This window comes from Cetorhinus maximus, chromosome 2 (assembly GCF_964194155.1).
Source record: "Cetorhinus maximus chromosome 2, sCetMax3.hap1.1, whole genome shotgun sequence".
Lineage (NCBI taxonomy): Eukaryota > Metazoa > Chordata > Chondrichthyes > Lamniformes > Cetorhinidae > Cetorhinus > Cetorhinus maximus.
Window position 1 is genome coordinate 119807415 of NC_135880.1, and position 27069 is coordinate 119834483.

The window sequence follows — 27069 nt, forward strand, 5'->3', positions numbered from 1 at the left end:
GGCACACTGGCTAATTAAATGACTGAAGGAAGGGTTGATGATGCCAATTGGAAGCGAGAGTTAGTGGTAGGGGTGGTTAAGATTAAAGAAGCAATTTATAAGTATTACATAGCACAAATCGATAGCAGCTGGATGTTGAAATGGTTGAACTGCAACATTTTGAGGCACTTCCATTGTTTCTTGACACTTCTTTGACTCGTCCTTTTGTATCTTTTGTAACAATGTAAGTTAGATGGAAGGTTGGGATGAAGCAAAGGACATACTCAGGTTATTTTGAAGGGGCGTAGTCTTAATTCTGGTTAGAATTAAGTCCATAAGTTCCTTAATGTGAGGAGAGGTGGAAGGGAACAGAAGACTGGGAACAAAAAAGAATATGGTTAGTATTGGAGAACAGAAGTTTGGAATTGGATCTGCTCCCCATAATTATAATCTTAATTCATTTTGTCCAGCCCCAATTTACTTTACATAACTGGATTCAACTGCAATTTATACTAGGGTCTTGGGCTTTAGACATAGTTCCTGCTTAGTTCAGCTTCCTCCAATCACACCAAAAAAAAATAATTTTTATATAAGGTGCACAATACACACTGTATATTTTAAAGCAGTTTCATTGATTGCAATGATTTATAAAAGTGATTCCATAGAACAACATGTAGTTGCATTTACAAAGTACATAGGAAATCAAAACCATGAGCATCTATTCCAGGGGTTGTAATACAATTATTTTTTACTTAAATAAATAGGCACCTGTTAATGCTTCCAGAAATACTGCTCCATTACACATAGCATCTGTAGTATTTAAGACCTGCAACCACTACAGACAGACAGCAAAATGTGACTACAAAAAGACCATACTGATACCGAACAATTTTAAGCACTTATGCCTGATGTTCTTGTGTGATGCCAGAACTTAATGCGTCTCCAGTACTTTCAGATGACTCCTTTGCCAGACGATATAATTGGACACTTTTGGTTCTCTTTATTTATTTAGACCTTGGAAAGGAGCCCAGATTCTGGCGCACTTGCCTTAATGAGGTTTTGAACTTCTTTGAAATGAGGATGATCCTTATCAGCAATTAATTGCAGAAGCACAGCTTCACTGGTAGTAATTATAATCCCAGTACGGGCTAGGCGCTATGAAAAGAAATAAAAGATTCAAATACAGTTCAGTGGTGACAATAGCACAAAAAAAAATTAATTTTTCTTTTGATTCCTCTCCCCACCAATTTTCTCCTCTCCTTTTCCGAACATGGTAACTCTTGCTGGGGTATGGTTTCAACAGGTCCCAGTCACCCTCCAGAACATCACGCATGAGACTATGCAATCTTGAGAGACTCAAAGTCACACCTGATCCTGTCCACCCTCAGTCACTGATAGTGCTGAAGCATGAATCAGGACTGTTTTGTCCCTCCTTCCTCAACAAGAAATTCTGAGACCAACTTTAGCAGCCAAACCGCTGCCCATGCTGAAATCAGATGCCCAGCACAGGTCACGGACTGGATTTGGAATTTTCCAGCCCTGGGTGACTCAGTGTACCATATATGACACTTACCCAATCAGGCATCAATTTTCAAACTTTCAGTGATCAAATTTCCATCTGTTTGTCAATAACAACTTACAGTTACCTAATGTCTATACGCCTAATGTTGAAAAGAAGAGAGGACACAAACCAAGAAACTGTGAGTAGGTGAGGCCTACCTTGGTTTCTGATGACTGTAGATTTACCACTGATTATTCTGTTTATACATCAAGCATGAAAAAATTAAAGTACCAGAAGATATTGTTAGTAAATCAGTTTTCATTGACTCTGTTCACTTGTTAATTCACACATTGTCATATGAAATAGCTTGCATCTCTCTTTGAAAGATTTTCTATCTCAAGACAACATTAGAGACTTTCAGATTGAGCAGTTAAGTGACAAATTAATTTTAACATAGATAAATGTAAGGCTGTTCACTTTGGGAGGAAAAATAGAAATATCACCTATACTTTTGAAAATAAGAAATTGACTGGAGTAGAGGAGCAAAAGCATCTCGAGAACAAATCATTAGAAGTAGCATCACAGGTCAGCAAAACCATTATAAATGCTAACAAAGCACTGGGATTTACTTCTAGCAGTATAGAATTCAAAAGCAATGAAGTATGCCAAACATGTTGCCCAAGACCCTGGTCAGGCCACACTTGACAGTACTGCACACAGTTCTGATCTCTGCATCTACACTTGTTTTATAGTACAATGAAGGAAATATAAAAAGGTCTGCAAGGATAGTATCAGAAGTGAGAGATTAGAATTATTGGGAAAGATTGAACAAGCCGGGGCTCTTCTTTAGAAAAAAAACTTACGAGTTGACCTGACAGAGACCTTTAAATTGATGAGTGAGTCCAATAGGATAGAAGTGGAGGGAGTGTTACCACTTGTTAAAGAATCCAAAATTAGAGGCCATAAATATAAGATAGTTACTACTAATACTACTGGGGAAATAAGGAGCCATTTCTTTACTCGGATAGGGGTTAAACTGTGAACTCAGTAGCACATGGAGTAGTTGAGGAAAACAATTTAGATGCATTCAAAAGTAAGCTGCATGAGTACATAAGAAAAAAAGGGAATAGTAAGATGTGCTGAAAGGCTGAGATGAGGTACATGGAATGAGAAGAGATGTGTATGGCATAGAAACATCAAAATAGATTTGTTGGCCAAAGGGCCTGTTTCTGTGCTGTAAATTCTCTGAAATCTTTAAAATTACATTAGCAGGGGTTTAAGACAAGGATGAGAGTAGCTACAGCAGTAAGAGCAGTATTTTTTAATCAACTAATCATATGGATAGCTAAAATATCCAGCTTGCTACCTCATTGACACTATAAATATTAATACAAACAAATGCTGTCAACTCTGGCACGCAGCTTTTCACTTTAGCATTAGTAACAGGACACATTTTAATTCAGTTCCTTCTTTAAGTACCAATTTCAGCATTAACTGTGTTTGTTAATATATTTTGCCAAAAGAGGTTTCCACACTTTCAATACGATCCTGTGAGTGACTAACAGTAAGTGGACATTCGTGAAGCAGGTATAATCCAGCCACTCTTATTTCTAAAGGAAAGTTTATATTTGACTTTATCAATACATCTACAGTTTTAAACGCCCCAGCAAGAAATGGTATGGAAAACAAAGTGGATAATATGAGAAATGTCTCAAAGTCAGATCACATTGGGATTCAAACCAGTGACCATCTAACTTGGAAACCAGTGTGATACAGTTACAGCAAAAGGAAAGGCACCTCCCATTTTTACCCATTTCTGATTCCCTCCAGTAAATTCAATACTGAGATATGAAGGTAAATTTTCTGACTTATTCAACCTGGCACAGTCCACTGGACACAGTGCCCCAACCATTCAAAACTAATGGCCAGATAACTACTGTCTGAATTTCTGACACAAACAGCTGTGGATGAGACTACTGACTAGGAACATGAATTGAGAAAAATACTTCAATGCTGAACACATTTTATACTATTCTTGAACATGGACAAGAAGATTAAAGGGCAGGATAAATTATGAGCTGAAATTTTCTGGATGCAAATAAGGATCTTTGTGCTTTCACCTACTGCCTGAACTTTGTTGTGACCTTAGTCGAGTTTCCTCTTGTGGGTCATTCACAATATACAGAGTGAGCACTTAGCGAGATCTTCACCATCAGGATGGAACCCTTTGCTGAAGTAGTAAATGTGGTGATGGGGTAGAAGTGTTACAAATGAATGATTTTATTTAATGGAAGGCCTGGACTGGAAAGAGGCAAGTATGGAGGGAAAACCTCTATAAGGCCCTCTCCCTTGAAACAAAAAAGGGGGTTTGCCACCACTAGCCAAAGACTACCACTACCTCACTCCTGGCGATCACCAGGTGTTGATCGTATCAGAGGTGGCAACAAGGCAAGCTAGACAACTTGCTGGATTCTGCCTCCCCATGGTCATTTACAGGCAGTGGATAGATGACTGAAGGCCAGTGGCTTTTTTTGCTGTCACCGGGGGAAGAGAAAAAAAGAGGGGACAGAATCTGGCAGTAGGTCTCCCCTGATTTGGGGTGGAATAACTAAAGAAAATCCAGATCCATAAATTCTTGTGCATGTAATGACAATTCAGTCTTACAAGACAACCCAGACCTCATTATTAAATATATTATAAGTACATTTATATGGAGTAATGTTAACTGTAAATTGAAAATGCAATGTAATTGCAGAGAGATCAGCTTTAAACAGCAGAAATGTCATGATGAGTCAGAGGTCAAGCATGTGTAATTTTCACATTGATCCAAAGTGGCTACAGATGCACCACAATGCAAAGGTGGATGTTCCAGTCAAGGTGTTGTTCCAGGGCAATCCAGGTGACGCACGCTGGAAATGGCAGGCCTCTGGTAACATTTAACGGACAGCGTACATTCTGCAATAAGCATCATCCCTGTTTCACTTTGAAGAGAGAGCATTGTAAAACCCAGAGAGATTTTGGAAATGAGAGGTGGGAAGCTTTGATCAAGGCCCTCATTGCTTTTGAGAAGTAGGCCATTACTACAGCCAAAACCAGATTGGAGATGAGAACCAGGTAGGTGAATCCCAGTAGAGTTTGCATCCCAAAGCTCACTATTGAACTCTGTAATCTAACACGCTATCAGAAGCTTTCCAGGAGTAGCTGTGCCATATTATGTCTCTATTCTTGTCAAATAAGTCATTTTCAGTTCCTTGTTTTAGCACTGACCTTTTTAAGTCTTTGCAGGATCTTTACAGGCTTCTAAAACTGACCTTACCTGGCACTTGCCAGGAAGCAAATCTCTTGTGAAGTAGTAACAGCACACCAGAAACACTTATGCACTCATCAGCTCAAACTCATCCATCCTAGAAGGTTTAAGTATTGAACAGAGGGCAGCATGAATAGTCAGCCAAAGAGCATGGTGGATAGAGGTAGAAGCATGCGAAGGAAAAGCAGGAAGCCCATTGCCAAAAAGGTTAAAGTTGCAACCCTTTCCGTGTAACAAGGTCAGAAAAACCCATTGTTGGTGTCAGTGCTACCCAAGACTGGAATTATGAAAATAGAGGCTGATCCACTTCCAGCCACTTGCAGCATGGTCTGCCATTCTTGAACTGACCTCCGTGAGGTCCTTCTCCCATTCCTTTCACAGTGTGTGCCTTGGGGGCCTCCAAGCCCCTTGCAGAAATATCACCTTTCTCCTCCTTTCCACCTCCTGGACTAAGGCCTCAATTGCCGGAATAGAGAGGATGTAGAAGTCCTCTCTCTGGTCTTATTCCTTCTCTGATACATTTCTGGGGACAGTTTCCGTATACAGCTCCCCTTGCACCTGCCCTTAATGAAGTGCAGGCTAGTTTTGACTCATGGTAGCCATGCATGTATCTGGACCATCTGTTGAGCACACAGCCATTCAGTAGCATATTCAGTGCTGGGCTACACACCCCAACACAGCGCAGAGCATGAAGTTTCATGCTTCACCTCAACCAGGCACAGGGTACATGATCCCTCTGCTCGCTAATGGGCCTTACTGAATTTTTAGCCCTAGATCTCAGTGGTCTAGCTTTCAAGAGTAGAACACTATCTGAGCACAAAAGGTTGTTGGACACATTAGGTGATCCACCTTGAAACTCCCAACAAAGAGTAGCAAGTAAGGAGGGATGTAGTAAATGCATGAGTGAGCTACCGAGGGTTGGCACTCAGAATCTACAGAGAGCAATTAACAGCCAGCCATTTTCATAAACCATCTCCAGCATAGTCCTGTAAGAAAAACTGCATCTGCTGCCTCTCAGGATTGGGCTGTACACATGCTACATCATTAGGCAGAATTTTTGGTGAATCTGCCCAAGTGAGGCATAAGATAAGGACTAGATTTCAAGATGGAATTGTTGTCATTTCATTCATGCCCTATGATCTGCAGGTGCTCAGTGACATGGAGGCTCTAGCAAGGTGGGGTAAGGGAATGCATCATCCTGCAGCTGGCAGCAACCACTGTTAAAGTCTAAAAGTGGCTCTGATAATAAGGATCTCTCTAAACTCTGAAGAAGGGTCATATGGACTCGAAACGTCACTCTGTTTCTCATTCTACAGATGCTGCCAGACCTGCTGAGTTTTTTCAGCATTTTCTGTTTTTGTTTCAGATTTCCAGCATCTGCAGTATTTTGCTTTTACCTCTCTAAACTATATGTTTTAAATTTTTTTTAAAAACTTACCTCCAAAGCAAACATTCTATCCATCATACTTCTTGAAGAGGTTGCATCAGCTACAATATGGACTTCAAAGCCTCTTCCAATCAGATCCAGGGCAGTCTGTTGTATGCAGACGTGAGTCTATCAGGGAAAAAATAGAAATTAGAGACAATTTTTAAGCATCAATCTAAAGCTTTGTAGGGAAATTGCAGGTTGGATGGTGATGAGGTAGGAAGAGTCAATCACCAGGTAATAATTTCTTTTTGTGTTCAAAGCCAATAAAATAAATTTGGCATAGGATGAAGGACTGTCAATTTATATGCATTTAATACTTTCAATCTGGTTCTTTGCGATTATGAAAACAAACTTCAAACAAACAAATGAGTAGAGTCTTCATCTTTATGTACTGTAGCCATTAATTGAAATCAATGCAGGACAAATCTCAGTGAAAACGCTGTTCAGATCTAACTGAGTGGCTGCAAAGGCATTTCCCAGATTTCCTCCTGCAGGTTCAAACGATAGCAAGACTTCTGATGGCTCAGAGCACACTAAGAGACACAGTAGGTTTATCCTAATAATGATGATACCCTTCACGAAAGTAGCAAAGTCCTCTACCACTGAATTTCTGGCAGTACCGCTGAATTCCTTAGTGTTGATGGGCTCTGATAATTGCAACCTGTGGAGGGGCAAGGTTCCCTTTTGGAAACTCAAAGCTTTGCTTCCAGATTCACAGTGAAGATTCTTGCAACTTCTGCCAAATATAACAGTAGCAACTTGCATTTATATAAAACCATATATATATATATATAAGCCCTTGACAAGAAAAACATCTTAAAGCAACTCAAAGAAGCGTTATCAGAAAAAAACAGATACCAGGACAAAGTGTTATTAAGAGGTGAAAAGGGAGTTCTAAAGCGTGCCTTAAAAGGGGACTGAAAGGGAACTGTTTACGAAAGCAACTCCAGAGGGCGGGGCCTTGATAGCTGAAGGCACAGCTGCTACGACTGGCAATGGGGGGTGGGAGGGGGTACACAAAAGATCTGAATCAACAGAATGGAGGGGTCAGTGGATTGGAGAGCTGGAGGTGTTTATTAATATAGGGATGGAGAACCAATGACAGGATTTAAACAAGAGAATCAGAATGTTAAATTTGAGATTTTGGAATTCCAGAAGCCAATATAAATCAGCAAGGTTAGGGATGATGGGTGCAGGATAGGACATAAAGACAGTTTGGATGAGATGAAGGTAATGGCGAGTGGAAGATGGGAGGCTGGCCAGGAAAGCACTGAAATTATCGAGTCAGAAGCATGGAAGAAGGTTTCAGTGATAGATGAGCTGAGACAGGATGGAGATAGATGATATTACCGAGGCAGACATTATGGGAGGGCAGGAGGGTTGGGGGTGGCAGGTGGGAAATCCGTGTGCTGGTGAGATGCATTGATTCGAAGGCTCAACTCAAAGTCCACAGGACGCTAAGACGGTAAACAGCCTAGTTCAACCCAAGGCCAGGGAGTTTAACCAGCAAGGGGTACAATTCATGGCGAGTGTTTGGAATTTGTAGCAAGGCCTCAAAACAAAACCTTTAGTCTTCCCAATGTTCAGTGTTGGATATCACAAGTCATCTGACAACACTGAGGCAGTGGAACACTTGACAGACTGGGTGAAGACAGAACAAAAACAGAATTACCTGGAAAAACTCAGCAGGTCTGGCAGCATCGGCGGAGAAGAAAAGAGTCGACGTTTCGAGTCCACATGACCCTTCAACAGAACTGAGTACAGTTAGGAGAGGGGTGAAATATAAGCTGGTTTAAGGTGGGGGGCAGGGGGAGAAAAGTTGAGGGTGGGGTGGTTGTAGGGACAAGCAAACAGTGATAGGAGCAGATAATCAAAAGATGTCACAGACAAAAGGATCAAAGAGGTGTTGAAGGTGGTGATATTATCTAAGAAAAGTGCTAATTAAGAATGGATGGCAGGACACTCAAGGTACAGCTCTAGTGGGGTTGGGGTGGAAAGACTGACAAGGTATTAGTTGCAGATTTAAAAATAATGGAAATAGGTGGGAAAAGAAAAATCTATATAAATTATTGAAAAAAACAAAAGGGAGAGGGAAGAAACGGGGTGGGGATGGGGGGAGGGAGTTTAAGATCTAAAGTTGTTGAATTCAATATTCAGCCCGGAAGGCTGTAAAGTGCCTAGTCGGAAGATGAAGTGCTGTTCCTCCAGTTTGCGTTGGGCTTCACTGGAACAATGCAGCAAGCCAAGGACAGACATGTGGGCAAGAGAGCAGGGTGGAGTGTTAAAATGGCAAGCGACAGGGAGGTTTGGGTCTTTCTTGCGGACAGACCACAGGTGTTCTGCAAAGCGGTCGCCCAGTTTGCGTTTGGTCTCTCCAATGTAGAGGATACCGTTTTTATCTCTTGTTTTTTATATCTGGGTGAAGACAGAGCTGGGTGTAATTGGTGTACACATGCAAGTTGACCCCATGTTCGCTGACAGTGTCATCATGGGGCTGCATGTAAGTGAAGGAGAAAGCCAAGGACAGATCTGTTGAGAATTCCAGAAGTAATGGTGCAGGGGCAGAAAGTGACATCATTGATGGAGATGCTCTGGATACGATTGGAAAGATAGATAGAATGGAACCAAGCAACAGCAACTGCTGGATTTAATTTTTTGCCTTTAACGACAAGGGTACTGAGCTAGATGATGGAGAGAAGTTGTTGGAGGAGGTTAGGATGGTAAACTATACCAAAGGTCGTATAGGTGTCAAGGAAGATGGATATAGTCACAGATAATGTAATTTGTAACTTTGACTAGGACTGCTGTGACGTGGGAAAATTGAACTGCAAAAGAGAGGAACAAGGATTTGTTTATCTCAACGTGAACTTTGGAGAGGAGTGGGAAGTTTAAATAGTGGCAGTAATTTCCAAAACAGAAGGGTTGAGAATTTCTTTATGAAAAGCAGGGAGTGATGGTGGCTATTTGAAAGCAAAAGGAATGTACTGATGATAGGGAACCATTTACAATGTTAGCTAGCTTTGGGGGCAGCAATGAAGTTGAGCGGTCAGCTAAAATATATGTCAAGGGGGCAGGAGATGAATTTTACGGACAAGCTGAGCTTTTTTAAATTTATTCGTTCACGGGATGTGGGCATCGCTGGCTAGACCAGCATTTATTGCCCATCCCTAATTGTTCTTGAGGTTGTGGTGATGAGCTGCCTTCTTGAACTACTGCAGTCCATGCGTGTAGGTATATCCACAATGCTGCTGGAAGGAAGTTGCAACTTGGAAAGGATATGAGGTGAGGCGAGACAGGAAATAGAAAAGGTCACGAGCTGGGCCTAGTTTTCTCTTCATCTGCAGTGATATATAACTGACACTAAGTTATACAACAAAATGAACCGATACTACTCAAAACTAGTTTTCACAGAAAAATGGATAAAAATCATGGAATCTAATCCTCAAAATGCTAATAAAATCCAGGAATTCTACATTATAAATGCAAATTTTGCCTTTGAGTTATTGTTAAAAAGGCCCCAAAGGTGTCTATCAATGAGGTGCAACTCTGTAATGCAATAAGCAAGGGTCACATGGGTGCCATTCAAAGCTCTCGTAAAAGAGGCCGTGCCAATACTTCTAACTCCACACGTTGCATATTATATTAAACATAACTGAACGATGTCAGAATACTTTAAATTCAGTGGTTTCAGCTTTCACTGGATCTCTCTAAACAACATTTTCTTTCAGAAGTTCAAAATCTTTGTTTTCATCTTTCTCCTCCCCTATTTTAAAGACAGTTAATGCAAGATACCATTGGTGGTGGTTGCGCTTCAGTACCTTGCTCAACTGGGCATACACAAGCGTGATAAGCTGTTCTGCTGTGGAAGCACTGCAGCTGCATTTAATGCTGTTTTTACACAAATGTCATACATGCTTACTTCTATAAGAGTTCACTGAATAGTGATCAGAAGCTAAATAAATTTCCTCCCCAGTACAGAATTACTTATTACATAAACACCCTGAATTTTGGTCTTACATGTCTGGTACTGAAATACTCTGGAAGACAGGTAATAAGTAGCACAAAAACACAATGTTTTATTCACTAAGAAAACAAAAGAAATACAAATAACAAAATAAACATTAGTGGATTGTGCAGTGAAGTCATGTCTGCTACAAGGCTTTGCCTGTTACATTTCTGGTCTACAAATGGACTGTGAATAATGTTCTTCCCTCTGTATTTAGATTTGTAATAAAACTCACAACCGTATTTGATTTAAGAGAGATGAGAGAAAAGTAAAACCTTGTTCAACGTGGTTGCATAGTATGGGTTTGAAAAGATTTTTACATGGTTCTACAGACACGCTCCAAAAAAGGGATACTTAACTGAGGGTCACAAATAACTTGCATGATCATAGATACAACAAACTGCCTAACGAAACCATGGATACCCTCAAATTATGAACTACAAACAACTTTCAGTACACCAAGTTTGTTTACAACTTAAGATTCTGAATACGCTGTCAAGTGTGAGGCAGCTGTGGGAGAGGAGAAGAGTTTTTGTGTGATGGAGATCTCTTTATCGAGGATGCACAGTGGCAGAGAAACAGCTCTAACCTAGAATTGAATAATTGAGCAGCTCCATCAGGAGGATAGAGGGCTTTCTTTGCCACTGTAGAAGCTAGTGGCTGGGGGTGTCAGGAATGCAGGTACTAAAATCTCAGGAGAGTGGTCTGAAATCACCAGGGGTGTGGGCAGAAGGAAGCTGAAGAAGATAGAGACTGGAGAATGAGTGCTGCTGGAGGCAATGGGGAAAGGGGCAGGAGGATGTGGTGTTTAGGGAAGAGGGACACAGGGCAGAGATGGAGACTGAGGACTAGGGGCTTGGAGGATGGGGTGGTGGGGGGCAGAAGGGAGTGATGGACTGAACAGTTTTTCCTTTTCTCCATCCTCATCTGCTTTTAGGAAGCCTCTTGGATCTTGGCACTTCCCATCCAACAGCTACTAGCGCACAACCACAAATAAAGATCCCCAGACATAAGAGACCAATGTTCCCTCTAACTTTTGTTTGCTGTACATGGCCAGCTTATTGCACTGTGCGGTCCCTTTAAAATCAACGCGTGGTGATACATGTGTGCATCTTAAAAGGGAGTGTTGCTTGTGCACTGCGTGGCACATTCCTAAATGCTGCTTGGTTGCACAGCTTTGAGAGAAAATTATAAAGGTTGGATCCTTTGCCAAGTTAAATCCAATAACATTTGTAGAACTCATGTCATTATCTGTTGCCACACGACTGATGTTACATGGTCAAAAAATCAAGTTGGTAAAGGTCCAGATTGCTTCCAACCGACATTGGCTACTCTATTCCACCAGTACATCAGGTACTGATGAGTTACTAACAGCCCCCTACCCATCCCCAACATTTCAAACATTAGCAGCCGGAGGGACAGGACATTAGTCCCCTTCAATTTAGGCAGGATAAGCCAGGCACCCCAGCCCTAGAGCAGATACATTTCTCTCTTTGTCGACTGCTAATGTAGCAGCTCCCAGGACCAGGACATATCTTCCTTAATGGAAAAGGATCCCGGGACGGCAATAAACTAGGAAACCCAACAAACAGAAGATGTCCTGTGATGTGATTTCAGTTTAACAGAATTAAGCATAATACCAGGAATGGGTGAATAAAACAAGGAACAAACACAGGAAATATAGCCAATGTCAGGAAAGTTGACTTATCCAGTTTACTGACCATACAATGATCATTTTGCTAATAAGGGTATCAGCAAATAAAGGCCACCCGATGCATATCCTTTAGGTGTTTCAGACTGCAATATATTCAGTTTCTCGATAGCTGTGTGGCCAAGGGTAGCACTAAGTGCAGGGGAATCCTGGATTTAATTTTCAATCCTTCTTTGGTAAGCTGATCTCAGCTGGGACAGTGCTACAATTTGTTTTCTTGCCTCTTGGTAAGGGAGAGGAAAGAAGGAAAGAAATAAATCTCAGTATGCATATTGAGGGAAACAGATGGATTAATCCTTGGCTCAAATGCCACCAAAAGACTTTAACTCATAACATCGACCAGAGTCCTGGAAACAGGTCGTTTGTTGCTCTTGATAAGAAAATGATATATGTCATGAAGGAACAGAGAGGTAAGAAGTGGTTTTAAATAAAAAAAGGGTTAATACACAAACGCACACAAACTCTGAACCACAGGCTGTTTTGTGATTCAATATACTACGTGGTTTTAATCTCATCCAGAACAAACTAAAAATAGCAGGGGTTAAGATGCTTATTTCAACGAAGAGGAAGCAGAAAAGGAAATATGCTAATCATGTATCTTGGCACAAAGAAAATATATGGTAAATAAAGGATAAAATAAACATACATAAAACCAAATAACTACATACCTCAACTCCAAATAACACAACACTTTGAACTCCTGGCATTTCATTAAGGGCATCTTCCACCTCTGGTACAACCATTGAAAATTTAGTTTTCAGTACGACCACCTTGGCTGTTGTCACATCAATTTCTGCTACAGTACTCCCAAGTCCTTTTGGGTATTGTTCAGTGACAATAACAGGAATTCCCAAAATGTGGGCACCCTGAAGCTGGAATTGTGTTCAAAATAATATTAAAAAAGTATTAAAAAATATATATACACAAGTAGATGAAACAATAATATTTCTTTCAATACCATTTAGTAATAATGCTCTACATCATACATTATTCAAGACATCCAAACAAACCCTAAAAATATGAAGGAGCACTCTTGGCATCATGAAAAACATAGAAACTTGAATGAAGATTTTTATATGTGAAGCAGGAGGTATGACAGAGCAATCAAGCATAGATGTTAAAGATCTATTAATATCCTAAGTCTGCACCATGAGAAATGTAATTTTTCAGTTACAATTATAGATCACTTGAGTTCTAACCTGGATTTTGGGGTAGTAATGTCAGTAAAACTGGCAGCATTCACTGTCATCATCCCTCTGAAACCAACAGAACAATTCAGAAATTGCTGTCAGTGATTCTCTGCCTCTCCACAGAATGCACTATTGAAGTAACCCGAGACTGCAATCAACCAGAATTCACTGAACTGACGAGCACTTATCTAACAGTATTAGTATCACCGGAAAAAACCCTTGAAAAAGTTACACGTTGTTTGAGAAGTAATTATGTTTTTAAGTGTGTACTAATTTTACAACTATTGCTAAGAAAACCTTCTGGAATGCTCCTGCTAAGAATTAAGCAATGATTTATAAAGGCTTAGCATAACGTTCTTGCTTTTGTACTCTATGCCTCTAATTTTAAAGCCCATAACCCAGTATGCTTTCTAACAGCCTTATCAACTTGCCCGGTCATCGTCAAAGATTTATGTATATCCTTTGGGTCTTCATGTCATATTCTTGGATTATTTGGTTTTCACCGAAGATATTGTGACCACTAAATAGTCTATTGTGCAATGAGGGTTTAAGAATTCTTATGCTTTGAATAAATAGTATGCAAATGAAATTTCAAAAAAAAAATCTAGCAACTCAAATGTGATACAGTACAATATTACAAAGCATCCATCATGGAAATAATGCCACTATGGAGCACACAGTCTTTAACAGTGAAAAGATTTGTATCACTACCTACAGGAATAATTGGTATTCTGGCACTGTTACCACCACTGGGAATTTGCTCTGTACATTTCCCACTCCACCACCGGAACACAGGCACAGAAATGGGTTTCTAACAAACCTCTGCCAAGGTTAAAAGGGCAAATTCCCAAGGAAATATCCAGTGCATGAGTTTTTGTGAGGTGCTGCTGCAAGAATGCTGGTTTTCCCGTTCTGAACTCAGCAAGATTCTTTGGTGGTTCACAGAAACTTTTCTACAAGTACTGAGAAACAAGGGTGCCAATCGGAACAAACTTCTCATTGGGAAGTGACAAAACAGAGCTATGATGCAGGTATTCAGTGATTTCATTAAGCTATTGGGTCCGTTGTCATGCTGCTCTGACCATGGAAAGGCAGGACTTGGAAGCAAGGACAGGAATGATGATACTGTCTCTCAAGATGGGATGCATCCAAGCCCTTGTGCGAGCACTCTCCTATGCTTTGACATATACCAGAAAATGCACTGGACCAGGCCATGGCAGTTGTAGAAGGTCTTGCAGCTTGTACAAGATGAGACATTATAGCTGGCTGGGCTGAGGGATAGTGGGAAGAAAGAATCATCTCAAACTCAAGCCAAACATGACCAATACCCCCGTCATTAAGGTAGCACCTCGATAAAGCAGAGGATCAGGTTTACAATGGCAAATGTCACCAAGGGGAAGAAATGCAGCAGCAAACAGCAGACACTCTCACACAACACAAGCAGAATTGTTAAAAAGTTTATTGCTGTAGCTGTATATTTGAATAGGTGCCAAGATTGGGAGATGTGGGAGTTGAGTGTGAGATTTACACATTGTAGGTAAAAGTGTATTTGTGGAAGGCATAGGGATGGTGTAGACAGAACTGTGAATGCAGTGGGCATATTTCCAAGCTACCAAGTATTATATCAAAATGAATAGGTAATTACTATGTGAAGTGCATTGTGCATAATGGTATAGAAATGGCAGTACAACAATAATTAACACAACAGCCCCTGAACACCCAAGTGGAAATAGGGAAAAGGTAGAGAAATAGGGAGGTCTTGTGGCACAATGGGTTGCACCCTGCCTCTGAGCCAGACACTCCAGGTTTGAGTCCCAATCTAGGACTTGATGGTCAAGAAGGTGGGTTCATAACCTAGCCAAACAGGTTGATTGTCAACCCACAAATCCTTCCAATATGCCTATAGTAGGCAGTAAGAGTGGGAGAGGTTTCTGATCAACCATGTTTGATGCAGTGTGGCACCCCTCAAACAAAACACCTGACTTCAGGCAAGCAACCTGTTCCAGGAAAAGCGAGCTACAGGGTGCAACCCATTGAGCTACAGAAAACAGGAGGTAAGCATGTGCTTTGTCTGCCTCATGCATCTCTAGACATGGGAAGTCTTCCAAGTCTATAGAGATAGTGTTCTGCAATTTTTATACTGGGCTAGTAAAATCCATTTTCCAGCATCTCTGGAATTCCATGCTGTATGAGCAGTTGGGTGAATCAGCACTATGCTGGTGTAACAGTGAAAATTGCATACATGAAACAATTACATAATTGGGGCATTATTCCCAAAGATGTACAAAATTCTTGAGACACAAAAATTTCATTGAAAATTTGGGCATTATGCCAAACCAGCAGAGATGCAACAGTAACGCAACAGTAACTGATTACCATCCTTTGATCCTGCTGGTTAAACCCAACTATTCAGAAAAACTAGATTAGTGCAGCAGAATTGCACCAGCTATCAGCTATAATCCCTGAACTGATATCCAGTTTAACAAAAAAGAGGTTTTTTTCCATTCCTGCTGTCACTGAAGACTTAGAGTTGGCAACGCCTGCTAATATATTAATATAAATTCTCCAAGGAAATTGCATCACAAGATTATGGGGAGAATTTTCTGTTCAGCCCCACACACCAGCGCATAAAATGACGCGTGATGATGTCGGACGTGCATCCCAATGTCACTGTGTCATTCCAATCTTTTGTTCGGCGGGCGCACACCAGAGTCGGCTGCGTGCCGCCAATCTGTCAAAGGCCTGTTAAGGACATTAATAAGCCAATTGAACAAATTGACAGGGCTGCCCGTCCGACCTTAAGGTTGGCGGGCAGGCAAAGAGCCCAAAAGCGCCTTCACGTTTTGCATGAAACCTCATCCACAGGATGAATTTCATGAATTAATTGAACAAACAAATTTTTTTTAAACATTTCATAAACATGTCCCAGCTCATGTGACACTGTCATATGAGGGGACATGTGTAAATGATTTTTAAGTTTCTTTACTTTAAACCTGAAATTAATCTCCCTGAGGCAGTTCCGTGCCTCAGGGAGATTTCTGCGCTCTTCCGCGCGCATGCGCGAAAGAGCGCAAGCCCCAGCTCTCCCTCTTCCCCCCGGCCCGCACAGATAGCGCTGAGTGCTACCGGGTGCTCGACACACTGAGCGGGCCAATTAAGGCCCGCCCACGTAAAATGGGGGCACACAGCCGATCGCGGGTGGGAATTGGCTCCACGCCAGCCCGCCCCTGCTCCCAACCGACCCACCCAACAGGGAGAAAATTCTCCCCTATATTTCTGATATATTCATACAAAAGAAATGATTGTATGGCTAAAAGCTGTCCAAAAATGAGTGCTTGTCAGGATACTATGATAACACACTACTTGAAAATCCTCTACAAAACCAAGGCCAAAAGAAAACACAAATGCACAAGTTATAATTCTGGTGAAACGTAAATACAATGCTCAAAAGATCCAGAAAGTATTCATTACATGTCTGAGTAACAGAAAAAAGGAACCTGCATATATATAGCACCTTTACAACCTCAAGACTTGAGTCTAGGTTCATAGATCATTAAAATGTCATGGACAGATACAGGAAATAAATCAATAAAGGTTAATGAAATGCTGGCCTTTATATCTAGAGGAGTAGAATAGAAGGAGATAGAAGTTATACTTCAGCTATACAAAGCCCTTGTTAGGCCACAGCTGCAGTACTGAGAGTAGTTCTGGGTGCCACACCTTATCAAGGATATATTGTTCCTGGAGGGATTGCAGTATAGATTTAACAGAACAATATCTGGACCCCAAGGGATAAATTACGAGGACAGATTACACAAATTAGGGTTGTATTTAAAGGAATTTAGAAGGTTAAGGGTAATTTGATTGAAGTTTAAGATAATAAGGGGAACAATTCGGAATAACAGTGCAGCTAGAGAGAAACTATTTCCGGTTGTTGGAGAGTTTACGACAAGGCGTATAGTCTAAAGCTTAGAGCCAAACCTTTCAGGTGTGAAAGGAGGAAACAAGTCGAGACATAAAGGATGGTAGAAGTTTGGAGCTCTTTTTCGCAAACAGCAATTAACATTTGAGGTAACAGAGCAGGTTGATGAGAGTAATGCAGTTGATATGGTTATACATCAATTTCCAAAAGGCATTTGATAAAGTGGCACATAACAGCAAAGTTGAAGCCCTTGAAATAAAAAGGACAGTGGTAGCATGGATACAAATTTAGTTGAGTGACAGGAAACATGGTGGTGAATGGTTGTTTTTCCAGAATTGAAGAACATATATAATGAGATTCCTAGGGGTCAGTATTAAGACCACTGTATTTCTTGATCTATATTAGTGATCAAGACAAAATTTTCAGATGATATAAAACTTGGAATTATTGTGAAACGCGAGGAGGGATAGAGATAGATTTCAAAAGAACACAGGCAGGCAGTAGAATGGCCAGGCACATGGCAGATTAAATTTAATGCAGAGACATGTGAAATGCTACATTTTGGTAGGAAGAACAAGGAGAGGCAAATGTACACAAATTGAAGGTGGCAGGGCAGGTTGAGAAAGCAGTTAATAAGCCATATAGGATTCTGGGCTTTAGAAATGGAGGCATAAGAGTACAAAAGCAAGGGAGTTATGATTAAATTATATGAAGTATGTTTCAGCCTCAATTGGAGTAGTGTGTCCAATTCTGGGCACTGCACTTCAGAGGGTGCAGGAAAGATCTTTTAAATGTATTCTTTCACAGGATGTAGGTGTTGCTGGCTAGGCCAGCATTTATTGCCCTTCCTAAATGCCCTTGAGAAGATGGTGGTGAACTGCCTTCTAAAACCGCAGTAGCCCACCTGGTGTAGGTAAATCCACAGTGCTGTCAAGAAGGGAGTTCCAGGTTTTTGATTCAGTGACATTGAAGGAACAGTGATATATTTCCAAGTCAGGATGGGGTGTGTGGCTTGGAGGGAAATTTGCTTAATGTTCACATGGGTTCCCATGCATCTGCTGTCCTTGTCCCCTCTAGGTGGTAGAGGTCACGGGTTTGGAAAGTGCTGTTGAAGGAGCCTTGGTGAATTCCAGCAGTGTATTTTGTAGATTGCACATGCTACTGTCACTATGTATTGGTGGTGGAGGGAGTCAGTGTTTAAGGTGGTGCATGGGTTTCAACCAAGGTGGCTTCTTTGTCCTGGGTGGTGTCAAGCTTCTTGAGTGTTGTTGGAGCTGCAAGCAAGTGGCAAGTATTCCATCACACTCCTGACTTGTGCCTTGTAGATGGTAGACGGTCTTTGGGGAGTCAGGAGCTGAGTTACTCATCACAGGATTTCTAGCCTCTGACCTGCTCTTGTAGCCACAGTATTTATATGGCTGGTCCAGTTCAGTTTCTGATCAATGCTAACCCCAGGATGGTGATAGTAGGGGATTCAACATTGATAATCTCATTAAATGTCAGGAGGAGATGGTTACTTTCTGTCTTGGAGATGGTCATTGCTTGGCACTTGTCTGGCATGCATGTTACTTGCCACTTATCAGCCCAAGCCTGAATATTGTCCAGGTCTTGCTGCATATGGACATGGACTGCTTCAGTATCTGAAGAGTTATGAATGGTGTTGAACCAATTAATAAAGTAGCTGAAGATGATTGAGCCTAGGATACTAACCTTAGGGATTCCCTCGGTGATGTCCTGGAACTGAGGTGGCTGATTTCCAACAACCACAACCATATTCCTTTGTGCTAGGTATGATTCCAAGCAGTGGAGAGGTTTCCCCAATTGCCACTGATTTGTTTTGCCAGGGCTCCTTGATACCACACTCAGACAAATGCCACCTTGATTTCAAGGGCAGTCACCCTCACCTTGAGTTCAGCTCTTGTCCATGTTTGAACCAAGGCTGTAATGAGGTCAGGAGCTGAGTGACACTAGCAAAACTCAAACTAAACATCAGTGAGCAGGTTATTGCTGAGTAAGGGCTGCTTGATAGCACTGTCGATGACCTTGCTGATGGTCAATAGTACACTGATGGGGCTATAAATGGCCAGGTTGGATTTGTCCTGCTTTTTGTGGCCAGGACATACCTGGGCAATTTTCCATATTGTCAGGTAGATGCCAGTGTTGTATCTTTACTGGAGCAGCTTAGTTAGGGGTACGGCTAGTTCTGGAGCTCAAGTCTTCAGTTCTATTGCCAGAATGATGTCAGGGCCTTTAGTCTTTGCAGTGCCCAATGAATTCAGCCATTCTTGATATCACTTGGAATGAATCAAATTGACTGAAGACTGGCATCTGTGATGCTGGAGATTTCAGGAAGAGGCCGAGATGGATCATCCACTCGGCACTTCTGGTTGAAGATGGTTGCAAATGCTTCAGGCTTGTCTTTTGCACTGATGTTCTGGGCTCCCCCTCATTGAGGATGCTGATATTTTTGGACCCTACTCCTCCAGTTAATTGCCCATCACCACATGACTGGATGTGGCAGGACTGGAGCTTAGATCTGATCCTTTGATTGTGGGATCGGTTCGTTCTAACTAGCACATGCTGCTTTTGCTGTTTGACATGCAAGTAATCCTATGTTATAACTTTATCGGGTCGACACCTCATTTTTAGGTATGCCTGGCATACCCTCCTGCACTCTTCACTGAACCAGTTTTGATCCCCCGGCTTGGTGGTGATGGCAGAGTTGGGGATATGCCAGGCCACGAGGTTGCATGTTGTGGTTGATACAATTCCACTGCTCATGATGGCCCACAGTGCCTCATGGATGCCCAGTTTTGAGTTGCTAGATCTGTTCAAAATCTATCCCACTTAGCATGGTGGTAGTACCATATTACACTATGGAGGGTATCTGCTAGACAGGACTTCGTCACCACAAGGACTGCATGGTGGTCATTGCTGCCAATACTGTGAAGGACAGGTAAATCTGCAACAAGTAGGTTGACGAGGACTAAGTCAAGTAGGTTTTTCCCTCTTGTTGGTTCTCTCATCACCTGCCACAGGCCCAGTCTAGCAGCTATTTAGATATTCACTTGCATTGCCATAGCCTCCAGGGCTATTGGCCAAGTGCTGGAAAATAGGATTAGTGTAGTCAGATCTTTGTTGACCGGCACGGACACGATGGGTCGAATGGCCTCCTTCTGTGCTGTAAAAGTCTATGAGCTATGTCCTTTAGGGTTTGGCTAGCTCTCAGCAGTTGTGTTACTGAGCCACTCTTGGCGATGGACATTGAAATCCCCCACCCAGAGAACATTCTGTGCCCTTGCCACCCTTAGTTCTTCTTCCAATTGGTGTTCAACATGGAGGAATACTGATTCATCAGCTGAAGCAGGGGGCAGTAGGTGTTAATTAGCAGGAAGTTTCCTTGCCCATGTTTGACTTGATGCCATGAAATTTCAAGAATTACAAGAATGGTTCCAGAGATGAGGGACCTCAGTTACCAGAATAGATTGGAGAGGCTGGGGCTGTTTGCCTTACAGGGAAGGTTGAGTAGAGATTTGGTAGAGGTGTTCAAAATCATGAGGGGTCAAGGCACAGTAGATAGGATGAAATTGTTTGAGAACCATAGGACACCGATTTAAATGGATTGGCAAAAGAAGCAAATGCAACATGAAGAAAAATATTTACACGCAGCAAGTTGTTAGGATCTGGATTACAATGCCAGAGGGTGTGGTGTAGAAAAATTCAATCATGGTTTTCAAAAAGGGAATTGGATAATTAGCTGAAGAAATAAAAAATTGCAGGGCTATGGGGGAGTGGGTCTAGCTGAGCTTCACTTGCAGAGAGCCAGCACTGAAACAACAGGCCAAATGGCCACCTTTTGTGCTGTAAACATTCAATGAACTTTGAAATCTAAGATTGATAGTGCCTTTGGCTAACAAAAAATCTAAGGGGTATGGGGCAAAGGCCCATATGGAATTAAATTGCAGATCAGCCATTATCCCATTGAATGGTGGAACAGGTATATGGAGGGCTAAATGGCACTCTCTTGTTCCCATGTTCTCAAAGCTCTTCACAGCTAACAAAGTACATTTTGAACTCTAGTCATTATTCTAGGTTAGGATATGCACCAGCCAATTTACTCACAAGATCTCTCAAACAATGAGATCAGTGACCAAAAAACCAAGAATGAAAATCTGCTCCCAATGGCCAATTTTAAGAAAATAAAAATTGCATAACATTTAAACCAATGGAACAACATTTAAATTTTTAAGTGGAAGGGACATTACATTGTTCAGAATTTTATTCACGATCACCATGACAAAGGGTAAATGATGTGTCTTACTTTGTTGCAAGGCACCAGTGCTTGATTAAATTTCAGAATGAACAATCAAAATTGAGAAAACTCACCAGCCTTTGCCCTACACTTATGATATCTCCAAAGTACTTGATTGCAGGCCTGAACCTTTCCTGCATATCACAGCAGAAAAACACAGTGCTTGAAGCTACAAGGTTTCCAAGTGAAGTCATCTGGTAAAACAAATACAAAAAGTATCATGTCAAAATTGGCCATTCCATTTCTGTGTTCACAATAACAAACACTTGACATACAATAGGGCAGGTGATGGAAATGCCAGTTATAATAATCATTATCAGTCAACAATGTACAGAATTTCTCACACTGTCAGTTCAGGACATTGAACATCAGGATAATGCGGTAGATAGCTTCTGCCCAAAGTTTTTAAAGGTTTAACTACTAATGATCAGAAGCTTGGAATTCAAAGGATCAGCAGACAATTTTCTGGATCAGCACTTACAGCTTTACACTTCGCAGATATGCAATCAAATAGTAATAACAATTGTTAGTTACCAAAAGCTTTAGCGTCAATACATCATTGATGGGTTTCTTAAATGAGCTTTCCCTGATTTCAAATCTGGTATTATGTCAAGTCTTTCTTCTTATTTTCAAGAAAAGCTAACAAACTTGCTTTGAGAGATTTAGTTCAATGCAGAGAGGATATCTGAAATATTTTGCAACATTTTCTCTGATCTATTTCTCAGATTATTAAAAACATAAATGATAATCACAATGATGAAGCAAAGGCTACCTCTGCCTGCCTTTTGTATTAAAATTAAATACTTCCTTTTTATACTTACTATTTTGATTTTGTAAAATTGCAAAGGTGAATTTCACATGAATACTATTTGGGAAAAGTACACAAAAAAACTGACCTTACATTTGGATCACTGGGTTTGAAAGCACTAAGACACATAATTATACACATTAAATATCACGAAAGTTAAATATTCTGATCCATTGCGACTTCACTTAACACTGGGTATAAGTTATGCTATCCATTGGGAAATTAGTTCTAATTATTCATGTGTATTATTGTACAAACAGAAGTGAGGCCTATAAAGCTCGCAGGGGGAGAGAGGTGGTGGTGGAGAGGTGCGAAAATGGTGACTAAAGGAAAGGCACATTCAATAAGACTGAATAGCTTACACTGGTGAAACATTTTGTTATAAAATAAGATTTGTTCGTTGGAAGCAAAAAGCTATGTGTTCAAAAGCTGGATCTAGGAAGACCTAGACAACTATATTTGGAGAAAAAGATCAAGTTACTAAGAATGAGGAGCCACAATAATTATTGAAATCATGTGGTTTAGGGCAACATAAACATTTTAAATCGTTATCATTGTAGAAAGCTAATTACATCATCGCTCTCCAATCAAAAGAAAAAATTCTTATGGCCAAGAAAAATTATTGCCAAGAAGTTTAATTTTCTGGATGAGAAAATCAGCATAATCCCAGGATCTGATGACTGCTACATATCATTTTTTTAAAATTTACATGAGAATCATAATAGCTTACAACACGTTTAGTTATAAACAAAATCCTCGTTATATAGTGTCATAATTAATTTACTTCAAGCAGATCAAGTGATTATGTATAGGTTATCTTTCTTCTGGGAAGCAGTGTACTGTAAACACTGCAGTCTTTGTAGAGTCCAAAGTTAATTAATACAGTCATTATTTCAAGTTTCCATAGATGACTATTCAACATCTTATTCTCTGGAGTCATACGGATGTTGATTATGATAATGAAATTGAAACCTGTCAAGAGGGGGAGCTCATCGCTATCTCCAAAGACATTTTGCAGGTCTCATGTTGCATTCTTAAACCAAGGAAGATCTTGACATCTGTGGCAGGATTTTCCATGGAAACTAGACTGAATTGTGTTGTGCAAGTTGGAGTGTACCAAAAAAAAAGACAAAGGAGAACATCAAGAACAGTGGATCTGCTGGTCAGTCACTGCATCATCGCCACAGCACAAGGATGACGACACTGGGGAGATACATCAAGTCACTGTTGTGGCGCTGTGCTACTTGATATCTCGCAGAACAGTGGCACAACTATGCTCTGTACACCATTCAATTTGCCTGGACACAGTGGAGAATTACTTTAATATTCTTTCATGGGATGTGAACATCATTGACGAGGCCAGCACTTGTTGCCCATCCCTAATTGTCCTTGAGAAGGCAGTGGTGAGCCACTTTCTTAAACTACTGCAGTCCATCTGATGTAGGTACACCAACAGTGGTGTTATGGACGGAGTTCCAGGTTTTTGACCCAGTAGCAGTAAAGGACAGGTGATATAGTTCCAAGTCAGGATGGTGTGTGACATGCAGGGGAACTTGCAGGTGGTGGTGTTTCCATGCATCTGCTGCCCTTGTACTGCTAGGAGGCAGGGGTCACAGGTTTGGAATGTGCTGTCGAAGGAGCGTTGGCCAGTTGCTGCAGTGTATCTTGTAGATGGTACACACTGCTGCCACTGTGCACCAGTGGTGGAGGCAGCGAATGTTTCAGTTGGTGAATGGGGTGCCAATCAAGCAGGGTACTTTGCCCTGAATGGTGCCCAGCTTCCTGAGTGTTATTGAAGTTGCACTCATCCAGGCAAGTGGAGAGTATTCCACCACACTCCTAACTTGTGCCTTGTAAATGGAGATGTTTTGGGGAGTCAGAAGGTGAGTTACTTGCCACAAAATCCCCAGCCTCTGACATGCTCTTGTAGCTCAGGTATTCATTTGGCTGGTCCAGCTCAGTTTCTGGTTTAATGTTAACCGCAGGTTGTTGATAAAAGAGGATTATGGTGGTGGTAATGCCTTTGAATGTCAAGTAGAGATGGTTAGATTCTCTCTTGTTGGAAATGGTCACTGTCTGGCACTTGTGTGGTTGAATATTACTTGCCACATATCAGCCCAGGCCTTGCTGCATTAATGTTGGTTCCATTACCAGTCTTGTGGTCACACTGGTCACAGGCCAGCAATACTCCACCTTGCAGCTTCAAAATGTTACTGTGGTGTTCCTTTGATCTATCCAAAAGTCAGTTTGCAAGGGTTTTGAAGCCAGTAATTGGGTCACTGTTGTGTAATGTTCATCATCTGCCAATGATCCTTTGAGTGATGGGTCTTCCTAAAGCTCTGGAGCTACTTAATTGCTAATAAGTTAATAGAAAACAGTTTTAGAACAAAAATATTGAAAATGTTAAATAAACATAATTAATTCCTTTGTCGTGTGTACATTTATTTGTTAATTTTTTATTTATTTTACAAGATACCAGGTATTTGGTTTTGAAATGCAAGAAAGATGCTTTTTCACCAATGAAATTTTATACAGCTATTTGACTGAACTATATTTTTGAAATCACTTCTTTGTCCAGTGCCTTTCTCGTTTCTTCATCCATTTCTTCATTCATGCCTGACATACTGGTTGAACACCTGCAGCAGGTTTCCTCTTCACTGTCTCCAATGCAGCTGTGACACTTTCCAGAACCTTCTGCTGTATGCGATAGCAATTTTATCCTCGGTCATGTCGTCATTTAACATACTGACATAGATGACTTACTATGTTCTAATTGAAACATATAAACTTATTTTCACCACAAAACTACAAATGTGAAAAATGTATACATCCAGATCACTGAAATTATTATAATACAAATGATTTAATTGCGCATTATATATAAAAATTAAAATTGCTTCATATATTATAGTACGTTAGTAAGATCTAAATATTGATTTTATATACATTATGTCAAATATTAATATGTTGGTTTAAGTTTGGTGTTGTAATGAATTCTAATCCAACTGCACCTTATAACATTGGCAGTAGAAACCATTTCAATCTACCCCATAATACTCAGCTAAATTATTGAAATTTTCTATTGACTAACAGTAAACATTTACCAGTAGGTTAAAACCATTTTGAATTCTACAACATGCTAACGACACAACTGTAAAAGTGCTCTTACAACCTGCAATGCATCTTCCCATCAGCACAATCATTACCCATATAACCAATAAACTAAATTATTTCCTTTTCCTGAGTTTCTATACAAGCCGGGTTTTAAATAAGGCACTTCATACTACTGATCAAGGTGTACTGAGGTTGTCACCTTGATATATACTTAAACATTTTACAAGTCTTAAGAGTAGGTACAAAGGCCAGACCAACAAAAGGAACAAAAGCATTTCTAAACATGTAAATCAATAAACATCTAAAAGCTGAAAACGGACAATCATGGCCTCTAATTTCTATATTGAAGTTAAATTAGAAAACAGTTTGGTTATTACATCTAAATAAAGCAGAATGCTGTATATAAATTTTTAAATAGAAGCATACATTATAGTCAACACTCCTGAGCATTTGTAATCCATCTGTTAACTTTGTGGCTGGAGTGGGAGACAGTGATCTTTCACAGCACTATGGATAACAAGTGAAACTGAGGAGGGTTGTGGGGCAGGCAGCTGCAGTCTGCCCACACTACAGGCAGACACCTCAGCAGGATGGATGCTGTCTGAAATAAAACGTACTATATTTAATTGGTGTACTGTTGACAATAGGGCTACAATATTAGCAAAATTAAGGAAAACTTACTTATTTAACTGCATTCATAAAACTAACATTTTTGACAAATTATGAATCAGTGGCACAGTAATCAAAAATGGAATGCCAGCAAACCTTTTGTACGGTAAATAAATGAAGACATTTTTCGTTCATTTGACCAATCTGCGTTTGCACAGAATCATAGCACCAAATTCTGGCATGTGTTCTTTTGTGCAGAGGTAGCATTAAATATCAAGTTTGGGACTAGCCAAATAAGGGCCAGTGTAAGTAGGAACGTGTATATAACCGAATACAATAGTGTTTAATTTGATCAATTAGAATCAGCTCTGCAGATAATTACTGACTGTTTTTTTTTAAATAAGTAACATCGACTGTACAGCTAGTACATCCCTGCAGATTTTTAATATATAAATGAAAAGGTTAGGTCTCACTGTGCTAAGTTGCTATATTTGTAAGATAACAAAGGCGCATTGACATAATCTCCATGTATTTATCACACACAAAAAAATTCTTAAATATTTTAACTGCATCAGTTGCTACCCAACGCCTGTTTCTCACAGGTATATCAATCAAGTGTGCGACTTTGGACACAGCCACATATTTTTTTGCCGTGTCTTAAACACTCAGACTGCAACATCCAATGAACCTGTTAATGCAAGTAATATCAATTCTTATTTGCACACATGCAAGTATATTATAGACCTTACTGGAACACTGTAAACACGTTTCACTGACACATAGGGCTGATCCGGGGCCGGAACTCACCGGCACTTGCAGCGACACCAGCCGCAGTTTACATTTCTCTTTGACGACAAACCCCTTGGGCAGGTCGATGTATTCGCCCCACTCGGCCGAGTGCAGCTGGATCACGAACTTACGGTGGACGCCGATCAAACCGCCGTAAAGAGCCAGGAATTTCTGGATCAGTACCTCATGGCCCGAGCAGGCCGGCACGGTGGAAGCTCTGGAAAACGTCGAGAAGCAGAACAAGACCGGCACCTGAGCTTCCGCCATGTTGCTGGACCGTAAATATCCGCCCCCTCAACTTTAACCCCGGTAGCGGAGCATCGTCCGCATCCTTTCCCTCCGCTCACTCACATTCGTATCAGGCTCAGGCGGGAGGGGAGGAGGCACCGCCC

General features: G+C 40.8%; 1 protein-coding gene across 1 annotated transcript; it reads right to left on the bottom strand.

Annotated features, from left to right (window-relative positions):
- Positions 1-590: 590 nt before the first annotated feature.
- On the bottom strand, positions 591-27069 carry isoc1 (isochorismatase domain containing 1). Its single transcript, XM_078568967.1, has 5 exons — positions 26696-27069; positions 21432-21551; positions 12602-12805; positions 6226-6342; positions 591-1134 (listed from the first exon to the last, which is right to left on the bottom strand). Exons 1-5 carry the CDS (start codon positions 26942-26944, stop codon positions 988-990), a joined length of 837 nt encoding a protein of 278 aa, XP_078425093.1. The 5' UTR covers positions 26945-27069; the 3' UTR covers positions 591-987.

Excerpts from the sequence above, each read along its gene's own strand:
- isoc1 (XM_078568967.1), bottom strand. The coding sequence starts at position 26,944 with ATGGCGGAAGCTCAGGTGCCGGTCTTGTTCTGCTTCTCGACGTTTTCC. Across the intron at positions 21,552-26,695 it reads TGGTGTCGCTGCAAGTGCCG|ATGACTTCACTTGGAAACCT; the intron begins GTGAGTTCCGGC and ends TTGTTTTACCAG. Across the intron at positions 12,806-21,431 it reads TAAGTGTAGGGCAAAGGCTG|CTTCAGGGTGCCCACATTTT; the intron begins GTGAGTTTTCTC and ends ACACAATTCCAG.